Source organism: Salvelinus fontinalis, chromosome 17 (assembly GCF_029448725.1).
Source record: "Salvelinus fontinalis isolate EN_2023a chromosome 17, ASM2944872v1, whole genome shotgun sequence".
Taxonomy (NCBI): Eukaryota; Metazoa; Chordata; class Actinopteri; order Salmoniformes; family Salmonidae; genus Salvelinus; species Salvelinus fontinalis.
In genome coordinates, this window is record NC_074681.1 from 46620863 (window position 1) to 46632398 (window position 11536).

At 40.3% G+C, this 11536-nt stretch overlaps 1 protein-coding gene across 8 annotated transcripts in view; it reads left to right on the forward strand.

Annotated features, from left to right (window-relative positions):
- mfn1a (mitofusin 1a) overlaps window positions 1-3781 on the forward strand; it is a 42907-nt gene extending 39126 nt beyond the window's left edge. For all 8 annotated transcript variants that reach the window (XM_055867625.1, XM_055867626.1, XM_055867624.1 and 5 more), the window contains one exon: window positions 129-3781. In XM_055867625.1, the coding sequence (XP_055723600.1) occupies window positions 129-198 (70 nt within the window). In that variant the 3' untranslated portion in view covers window positions 199-3781. The remainder of the gene's footprint in view (window positions 1-128) is intronic.
- The last annotated feature ends 7755 nt before the right edge of the window (window positions 3782-11536 follow it).

Below are 11536 nucleotides of genomic sequence, written 5' to 3' on the forward strand. Positions count from 1 at the left end.
CAGCTTTTTAATATCTGACAGTAGGGCTTTCTGAACACATTGTACACACACACACACACTTCAACACAAACTACTGACATGAAAAGTTAGAAAAGAACAGAGTGATAAATCTCTTCTGTTTCCCACAGACACAGAGCCACAGATCTGGAGTCTCAGCTGGAGGCATTCTCTGCCCAGTATCTGCAGAATCAGTGCTGAGTGAACAGATCCTCACCAGGAGCTACATTGAGATTTTCAATGGGACTGGTTCTAAAATGGTCTGCGGTACCATGATCATTCTATAGAGAAACTACTCAGTTTCCAAGAACCAATTTAAAACCAAAAACAGGCATTCCCACAACATCCAAGGAACCAAATGTTCTAGCTGGATAGCATCTGGATGTGTCATTGCATGTGTTATCGCATGGGGCACATCTCACACAGGTACAGTGCATTCGGAAAGTATTCAGACCCCTTGACTTTTTCCACATTTTGTTTTACGTCACAGCCTTATTCTAAAATGTTGTGAATTATTTTCATTTCATCATCAATCTACACACAATACCCCATAACGATAAAGCAAAAACAGGTTTTTAGAAATGTTTGCACATTTATAAAAAAATCGAAAACTGAAATATCACAGTACTCAGACCCTTTACTCAGTACTTTGTTGAAGCACCTTTGGCAGCGATTACAGCCTTGAGTCTTCTTGGTTAGGACGCTATAAGCTTGGCACACCTGTATTTTGGGAGTTTCCCCCATTTTTCTCTGCAGATCCTCTCAAGCTCTGTCAGGTTGGATGGGGAGCGTAGCTGCACAGCTATTTTTAGGTCTCTCCAGAGATGTTCGATTGGGTTCAAGTCTGGGCTCTGACTGGGCCACTCAAGGACATTCAGAGACTTGTCCCGAAGCCACTTCTGCGTTGTCTTGGCTCTGTGCATAGGATCGTTGTCATGTTGGAAGGTGAACCTTCCCCTTAGTCTGAGGTCCTGAGCGCTCTGGGGCAGGTTTTCATCAAGGATCTCTCTGTACTTTGTTCTGTTCATCTTTCCCTCAATCATGACTAGTCTCCTAGTCCCTGCCACTGAAAAACATCCAGACAGCATTCAGGCCAAAGAGTTCAATCTTGGTTACATCAGACCAGAGAATCTTGTTTCTCATGGTCTGAGAGTCCTTTAGGTGCCTTTTGGTAAACTCCAAGCGGGCCTTTTACTGAGTAGTGGATCCGTCTGGCCACTCTACCATAAAGGCCTGATTGGTGGAGTGTTGCAGAGATGGTTGTCCTTCTGGAAGATTCTGCCATCTTCACAGAGGAACTCTGGAGCTCTGTCAGAGTGACCATCGGGTTCTTGGTCACCTCCCTGACCAAGGCCCTTCTTCCCTGAGTGCTCAGTTTAGCCGGTCAGCCAGCTCTAGGAAAGTCTGATTGGTTCTTTTAATTTTAAATACATTTGCAAAAATCTCTAAAAACCTGTTTTCACTTCATCATTATGGGGTATTCTGTGTAGATTTATGAGGGGGGAAAAATGATTGAATCCATTTTAGAATAAGGCTGTAACGTAACAAAATGTGGAAAAAGTCAAGTGGTTTGAATGCTTTCCGAATACACTGTATACAGGGCCAAGCTGATTCAGTAAAACACAATAAAATAACAGGCATAGTGCCATACAGTATTTTATTTAGACAGTTGTGAAATCACAGAGGGGTAGACAGAGAGATGGGAGTAACTGTATGACGTTTTAGGTCTCATTGGATGTTTTAGGGCTAGATTCAATCAGCGCTATAGTTCGCTATGAGGTCATTTCCAATTGAGCCGACATACGCAGCATTTACCATGAATGCAGTCTCTGCGAATGCTGGAAAATTGCCTTTAAATTTGAATCGCGCTATAGCACTGAACTTTGGCATTACGGATTGAATCGAGCCCTTGGAGTGAAGAATGAACCCCGGTCTGCGGTGGGGAGAGGGAGTATATGTGTCTAGAGCCTGTGGTATTACTGCTAGACTACGGGCTCTGCACACACCATACAGTATTGCCATGAAGACACTTTTGTTATACAGATGGGACTTGTTGTGACTTCCTATGATCTAAGTCAGTTGTAGTTTTTCACTCATATTGTACAGTATTTGTAGTTCAGGCTACTGAGTTTGAAATGAATCTCTTTTTCAGCTTTACAAACATCAGTTAATTTCCAGCTCAAAAATAATGTTAGTATTGACACACTTTAGCAAAATAATAGGATAAATATATGGTAGACGGTTCATTTAGCTGCTAAGTTCTACACCCAGTTTTGTCACCTTTGTACCAAGTAAACTCAAATGTATTGTACTTGCATTTTCTGAAACTCTGCACATTACATTTGGTATATTAGAGAGACACTGTTTATTCATGACTGTGCTATTCATCTTCACACAAGTGAAGATATGAATAAACAGCTTTAGTTACTTCATATTTACTAAGTGCAATAAATCTGGCCAGATATTTCTTGGGTCTGTGTTTCTTGCCTGTTGAGGATTTGCCACACCAAGGGGAAAATATTGTTTGACGGGAGGCAATATATGGGTCGTTACATGAATATAGAGCCTGATATTTTCTCTAATAATTTAAGTAAAGATTTTGCACCAGTGTTGAATTTTAAAAGCCTGCTATATTTAATGAAGTGCCCTTTAATACACTGAGTGAACAAAACATGATGAACATAGACGGAGCAGGGGAAAGTTATGATCCCTTATTGATGTAACTTGTTAAATCGACTTCAATCAGTGTAGATGAAGGGGAGGAGACAGGTTAAAGAAGGATTTGTAAGCCTTGAGACAATTGAGACATGGGTTGTGTATGTGTGCCATTCAGAGGGTGAATGTGCAAGACAAAAGATTGAAGTACCTTTGAACAGGGTATGGTAGTAGGTGCCAGGCGCACCACTTTGTGTCAATAACTGATGGGTTTTTCCCGCTCAACAGTTTCCAGTGTGTATAAAGAATGGTCCACCACCCAAATGACAACCAGTCAACTGGGGGAAACACAACATGGGCCAGCATCCCCGTGGAATGCTTTCGACACCTTGTAGAGTCCATGCCCCAATGAATTGAGGCTGTTATGAGGGCAAAAAGGGGGGTGCATCTCAATATTAGGACGTTGTTCTTAATGTTTTGTAGACTCAGTGTATAAACCACATGGAAAATTCAATAAATCTGACTTTCTTTTGTTCCATATTGTATTTTCCCGAACTCTATTAAGATTTTAACCCACTTAACCCCAAGTTTTCAGAATCATTGTAAAGCCCTGGTTATTTTGTTGCTTTGACAAAGTCATTTCTGAAGATGATTATTTATTTAATGTAATTAGTGATTCATTTACACTTGTCCCTGTCACGTTCCTGACCTGTTTTCTGTTAGTTTTGTATGTGTTAGTTGGTCAGGACGTGAGTTTGGGTGGGCAGTCTATGTTTTCTGTTTCTATGTTGGTTTTGGGTGACCTGATATGGCTCTCAATTAGAGGCAGGTGGTTTTCATTTCCTCTGATTGAGAGTCATATTAAGGTAGGTGTTTTCACACTGTTTGTTTGTGGGTGGTTGTCTCCTGTGTCTGTGTCTATGTACGTTGCGCCACAAGGGACTGTTTTCGGTTTGTTTGTTCGTTTGTTCGGTTTATGTAGTCTGTTCCTGTTTCATGCGTTCTTCGTGTCATGTAAGTTCTTATGTTCAGGTGCGTCTACGTCGTTTGTTGTTTTGTAGTTTGTTAAAGTGTTTTCGTGTTTTTTCGTCTTGAATTTAATAAATCATGTCATCTCAAGAAGCTGCATTTTGGTTCAATCCTTGCTCCTCCTCTTCGGATGAAGAGCCCAACGAACAGAGTTGGGCGTTGGGCTTTCCTAAAGCACTGTTAAAACTTCTCTAAGATAGGGGGCAGAGTTTTCACTTTGGGAAAAATAGCGTGCCCAATTTCAACTTCTTTCTACTCATCCCCAGAATATAAGATATGCATATTATTAGTAGATTTGGATAGAAAACACAGAAGTTTCTAAAACTGTTTGAATCATGTCTGTAAGTATAACAGAACTTATGTAGCAGGCAAAACCCTGAGGACTAACCATTTATTTTTTTATGTCACTGTCTGTTCAATGAGGTTTCATTGGAATACAACATTTCTGATCACCCTGTTCTGAGTTCCTACTGCTTCCAATGGATGTCACCAGTCTTAGGAAATAGGTTGAGGATATTAATTTGTGCAATGAAGAAGAAGGCCATCAGGAAGTAGAGTAACGTTGTGTGTAATGTTTGAGAGTTGCGCAAGACTTGAAAAGTAGCATTAGTTTGTTGTCCTCCTGTATTGAAAACAGATTGACCCATCTTCAATTTGATCGATTATTAACGTTTACAAATACCTTAAGTTGTACTACAAAAGTAGTTTGAAATGTTTTGGCAAAGTTTAGAGGTAATTTTTTTAGATATTTTGTAGTGACGTTCTTCAAAGTGGAAGCTGTTTTTTCTGGATCAAACGGGACAAATAAATGGACAATTTGGACATATATGGACGGAATTAATCGAACAAAAGGACCATTTGTGATGTTTATGGGACATAGTGGAGTGCCAACAAAAGAATCTCGTCAAAGGTAATGCATGTTTTATATTTTATATCTGCGTTTGAGTAGCGCCGGCATGGTTGAAATATGCTACATTTCTCTTTGTTGACATTGTGCTATCATCAGATAATAGCATCTTATGCTTTCGCCGAAAAGCCTTTTTGAAATCTGACATGTTGGCTGGATTCACAACGAGTGTAGCTTTCATTTGGTATCTTATATGTGTGATTTAATGAAAGTTTGATTTTATATAATTATTTTGAATTTGGAGCTCTACATTTTCCCTGGCTATTGGCCAGGTGGGACGCTACCGTCCCGCTATCCCAGAGAGGTTAAGTGGTTGTTGTTGATTGCTTCCTTTTTACAAATCTTATAAAATTGTTGTTTGAAAGAATCTGCAGTCTCTCTTCCTATAGAATTTCTCTGACAATTTGGCAACGAGGATGGGATGCAAATTCCGCTTGCCGATTGCTCCTGGGAAGACAGAGGTTAAACTGAGGGGGGCTCCGTTAGACGTGGCTCAGGGTAGCCCACACTCTGCTTAAGCGGAGCAGGAAAGGGACCCGCTCGGACCGGCAGGGAGCGTCAGTGAGTGGATACGTCATTCCGGACAGATCAGATAAATTAAGGGTGACACTGGTTTCTTTTAAACATCATAGAAAATCCTGTTCTGGGACAGGTTGTGCACATTGTTTTTGTTGTAGCAAAGACATCCCTAGTTAGAAATGTTGTTATAGCAGAGTTATTTCTGAATAGGGGAAGTCCTAGAAGTAATTCTAGGGCAAAAACCCTGTTGAAGCAGGTTGACCCTGTAGGAATCTCCAATTGGGATATTTTTGTTGAAGCAGAAGTATCCTGGTTAGAGACAGGGGTTGTGTTTCTCTGTTGAAGCATGGGATGATATGACACGGTTACGAGTTATGTGATCCCAGGGCATAGAAAATATTCCTTCAGGAAAAAAAGAAAAAATAGACAATGTAAAATAAAATTAATTGATCAGTGCACTGGTAAAACAGTTGGTTATGATTGCGATACCAGCTATACATTTAAAAGCTACAAGGGACATTTCAATAGAAACTACCATGTGGGTACAACCTTTAAAATGACATAGAGTAATAAAAAAAATGAAATTAATATTTTTAAATTATAAGAAAGGAAGATGTTCCTAACAAAATTCTGTTTGCTTTGTGTTTTTTTTTGTTCCTGTGTGTGTGTGTGTGTGTGTGTGTGTGTGTGTGTGTGTGTGTGTGTGTGTGTGTGTGTGTGTGTGTGTATTGACGAGAGATTTATTTTAATGGACAAACGATGGACCGTATTTTGGTATGTGTTTGGTATGTGTTGTCAACAACAGTGATATTTGAAGCGCGAGACTGGTATAAGACATTAGGTCTTCCATATTCTCCAGAAGTAAATTGGCAGACACTTCTGTATTGGTTGTAATACAAAGTATCAGGTGCCGTGACCAATTAAAAGGCACAAATACCATAAATATTCTCTGGGGAAGTGGGTATCGCTACCTTGAAAATTGTTAAAATATATATATATTTTATATATTATATATATTAAAACCGTGAGTGAGGAAATCTAAACTCTGGATACTGTTGAGAGAAGCGCAGAAATAACCATCACAGAAGAGGTAAACTATAGCAAAGCCATAGAGGCACTAAAGGCAGCGCAAGTGAATTCTACCAAGTTGTCTCGAATATGGGAAGAAAACTAATCATGGATCAAATTGGGCAACATTTCTCTGCTTATGTAAAATTCCAATCTAATAAAGAATTCAGAGATGCTATTGTGAGTTAACACAATGACATAAAATACAAATCTAAAGCTCAATACATCAGCGTTTTGATGTCAACAAAGAACAAAACCCGTTTTTAAACTAAGATTAGTAGATTTAACATTACTCAGCATAACCGCACTAATCGTACTATTTGTAAATTGAGTAAGTAGTATGCTTATTAGTATTAAGATACAAATGAATTGATTTAACTAATTATGACAAATGTTAAGAAAATCTTGAGCAATGTTATAAAGTAATGACTTTTCAAATAAAGTTATGTTGACTGACAATTTGTCGGTTACGCTATCCTTATGCACAACGTAGCATGTCATTGCATCGAACTTGCTAGTATATTAACTATATACTAGTATATTAACTATTCAACTACTCAACGTTTTTTGACTTTATTATTCACGTCATTCTTCGCTTAGCTAAATGGTATTGTGTGTTCTCAATGGACATTGTTAAAACGGGTGCTCTGTAAATTCGCTCTGGCTATCTGCTCTGATTTCAGAGCACACTTGTCTGAATGTACCAGAGCGCAGAATAACTGATGAATTTCCGAACGCTCAACACCCGTTGAATATGGCCGGTGTCAGTAAACATCAAGGGAAAAACGAAATTCAATTGTTGCCAGCAGCACAGTTAGTCACCAATGCATTGGGTAACATGGGAACAGCCTAACCAGCTCTGCTAGGGTGAGTAGAATGGTCAGAGTGAGGAGGCAGTTAGCTTGGGTGCTTGACTGCCTTTGTGAGGTCAGAGAGCTTTGATCAACCCTTCTCCTCATCCAGAGCGGGCAGTGTGCACTCTGAAGAGTCTGACTTTCCAAAACACCCGATGTTGTAAAATGTCTAACTAGTCATGTGTTATGCTAACAAGCTACCAAGAGGCTGCATAGCAACAGCATCCACTTCCAGTAGACGTGTGAAGCTCAACTGAAAGATTACCGTTTGTTTACAGTATACTAAACTTATAGTATGAAGTATATACTCATTTAGTCTGTAGTATACGCTATATTAGTATTGGTATTCCAACAGCTTGGGTATGTGAGTACATTGATAGAACGTGTACGTCTGCTTGATGACAGGTTTGAAACCTGTTATCAAAATGGATATTGTGGGGGTAGTGAAAAAAAGTGTAGTGTCATTGGAAAAGTGGGTGTAGGGGCAATAGAGCTTGAAATTGGCTGAATTTATGACAGGAAAAGTATTATATTTAGTGGGGAAACGGGCAGAATTGAAAGCGATATGACTACTACCCATGTCTTTGAACATGGGACTAGCAACAATAACCGGATAATTTTACATGGCGATGGAACTGATTTTGGGGTTTGGATAATCCTTGCGAGAATCAAAAACAGTGGATATTAGGTAAGATATTAAAATTGGCTGTATATATGGGCGAGAGAACAGATTGTTTGAAAATAGTCAAACTTTGTATCACGCCACATTTAAACAATCGCTAAATGGTGTGAATTTGAGGGTTCTGTATTGATACAATATGTAGTGAATTTGAAACTCATATGCCAGACATCACCTCATTAGTAAACTATTTGGTAGAGCAGGGCCAAAAGGCATCATATGGGAAAGTACATATGAGAACATATTTGGGGGTTTTCGATTTCAGAAGTCACGAAGCAAATTACACATGATCGAGTAGGAACAATGCAACTCAGAAAAATCCTAGGGGCTTTAATATCGTGAGACACTTTATTCCGTCTTATTCTGAAATACACTACTCAAAAAAATAAAGGGAACACTAAAACAAGTCAAAATGAGGCTCAATAGTGCGTGTGGCCTCCACGTGCCTGTAGGACCTCCCTACAACGCCTGGGTATGCTCCTGATGAGGTGGCGGATGGTCTCCTGAGGGATCTCCTCCCAGACCTGGAATAAAGCATCCGCCAACTCCTGGACAGTCTGTGGTGCAACGTGGCGTTGGTGGATGGAGCGAGACATGATGTCCCAGATGTGCTCAATTGGATTCAGGTCTGGGGAACGGGCGGGCCAGTCCATAGCATCAATGCCTTCCTCTTGCAGGAACTGCTGACACACTCCAGCCACATGAGGTCTAGCATTGTCTTGCATTAGGAGGAACCCAGGGCCAACCGCACCAGCATATGGTCTCACAAGGGGTCTGAGGATCTCATCTCGGTACCTAATGGCAGTCAGGCTACCTCTGGCGAGCACATGGAGGGCTGTGCGGCCCCCCAAAGAAATGCCACCCCACACCATGACTGACCCACCGCCAAACCGGTCATGCTGGAGGATGTTGCAGGCAGCAGAACGTTCTCCACGGCGTCTCCAGACTCTGTCACGTCTGCCACATGTGCTCAGTGTGAACCTGCTTTCATCTGTGAAGAGCACAGGGCGCCAGTGGCGAATTTGCCAATCTTGGTGTTCTCTGGAAAATGCCAAACGTCCTGCACGGTGTTGGGCTGTAAGCACAACTCCCACCTGTGGACGTCGGGCCCTCATACCACCCTCATGGAGTCTGTTACTGACCGTTTGAGCAGACACATGCACATTTGTGGCCTGCTGGAGGTCATTTTGCAGGGCTCTGGCAGTGCTCCTCCTTGCACAAAGGCGGAGGTAGCAGTCCTGTTGCTGGGTTGTTGCCCTCCTACGGCCTCCTCCACATCTCCTGATGTACTGGCCTGTCTCCTGGTAGCGCCTCCATGCTCTGGACACTACGCTGACAGACACAGCAAACCTTCTTGCCACAGCTCGCATTCATGTGCCATCCTGGATGAGCTGCACTACCTGAGCCACTTGTGTGGGTTGTAGACTCCGTCTCATGCTACCACTAGAGTGAAAGCACCGCCAGCATTCAAAAGTGACCAACACATCAGCCAGGAAGCATAGGAACTGAGAAGTGGTCTGTGGTCACCACCTGCAGAACCACTCCTTTATTGGGGGTGTCTTGCAAATTGCCTATAATTTCCACCTGTTGTCTATTCCATTTGCACAACAGCATGTGACATTTATTGTCAATCAGGGTTGCTTCCTAAGTGGACAGTTTGATTTCACAGAAGTGTGATTGACTTGGAGTTACATTGTGTTGTTTAAGTGTTCCCTTTATTTTTTTGAGCAGTGTATATTAATAGAATTGATGAAAGGGAAGTGGCCTCCCTGTGAACAGAAATTATCATGTTTGTTTTGATTGTAATTTAAAACTGTTTGTTCACCTGGTAAAGTAAGTTAATTGGAAAGTAAGAATTTCTAATTTTAATTGTTTGGACTGATTAAGATATAGCAAAATGGAAACAAATAAAATGTTTATTTCACTCCCTTTGAACTGTTTCCCGAGGCTGTTGCCTTGCGAGAGTAGTTAGTGAAATTCTGCAGTTTTATAAATGTATCGGATCTGGCCATAGAGGGAGCTCCCAAATAAGTAAGGCCTGGCCATTGGTTTGTTTGTTTTGCCATACGTTTCACCAGCACACACAACTCACCGGTTATGAATATTTGTTAAGACGTGTTAATACCATGTTTGATTTATTGTGTGGTGTCTTTTTATTTAGTTGTAAACGGGGTATGCAGAATGATGGAAATGTTTTTAAATGGTTTCTGAGGTACAGGGAAAGAAAAAGAAAGAAAACACTTCATGGGGTTGAATGACCTCTGTTCTGGCTACCTGGTGAGGCCCGATCACCTTCACTAGAAAGACTGAAGACATTGGGTGAGATTTAAATGGGCTCTGTAAACACTAATAGTTCATCATTTAGCAGAAGTCCTATGTGCATTCTGGAACACGAGAAGGCCAGAGAGAGCTGCCCTGAATGAGGAACACCTGTCTCTAGTCTATTTTACCATTACCTTATGGGATATACTTATTTCCTTATGGAGTCAAGAGTTGTAATTCTAATTTGATTTGTTATTCTAATTTGGTTATTTTTGATTTAACAGATAGTATTGTTTTTATTACTGGTCCCCTGGGGCTTTTGGTAAATATGCTAATTTGTTTCTTCACATGTCTGCCTATGAAAGTTCTTCTCACCTCTGGTTTATTTGAAGAAGTGTAATGCTGTTGTTGTTTTTGTCTTGTTTGACAAATCTCACCAGATTGGGACTGCTGTACGGTTTGGATTTCTCCCTAAGGGGTAACTCTGCGGGGAGGTCGCCAGTATGATAAGGCAAAATGGTTTCAAAAAGTGTGTTATGCTCTTGAAGTTTGTCTTAGACATTTTGATATTAAAAAACTTCTTAGGGCTAGGCCCCTTTTTTCTCAATTTCCGCCTGAATGACATGCCCAAAGTAAACTGCCTGTTGCTCAGGCCCTGAAGCCAGGATATGAATATAATTGGTACCATTGGAAAGAAAAAACTTTGAAGTTTGTAGAAATGTTAAAATAATGTAGGAGAATATAACACAATAGATATCGTAGGAGAAAATCCAACCTGAATTTTGTTTTTGAGAGAGACCATCCTCTTACAATGGCAAGTATAATGTCATACGGAAAATTAGCTCCCTGGATGGAATTCCTATGGCTTCCACAGGGTGTCAGCAGTCTATGTTCAAGGTTTCAGGCTTGTAACTTCAAAAACAAATAAGAAATAACAGTTTTAGTAGAAGGACATAATCTTGGAAATTCGTATTTGCGTGCGCCATGAAGACAGTACGCACCTGCTAAAATCGGTTTCCTATTGAACATACTTCTTTCCATAAGAAATATTATAGTTTGATTACAATTTAGGGTATCTGAAGAGTCAATAGAAACATATTTTGACTTGTTGAAACAAAGTTTAGGGGTAGATTTTCAGATTCCTTTCTTTGCATGTTGAACGAGTGGATTGCTAAAATAGATGGCGCCAACTAAACTGACCTTTTGGGATATAAAGAAGTATTTTATCTAACAAAACGACACTACATGTTATAGCTGGGACCCTTTGGATGACAAATCAGAGGAAGATTTTTAAAAATTAAGTGAATATTTAATCGCTATTTGTGAATTTATGAAACCTGTGCCGGTGAAAAAATATTTTGATGTGGGGCGCTGTCCTCAATCACATGGCATGTTTTCGCTGTAATAGCTACTGTAAATCAGACAGTGCAGTTAGATTAACAAGAGTTTAAGCTTTCAAACGATATAAGAAACTTATACGTACCTTAATGTTTAATATCCATCATTTTTATGATTATATATTTGAATTTGAATTGTTCCACCAGAAGTTGTGCCGCTAGCGGGACA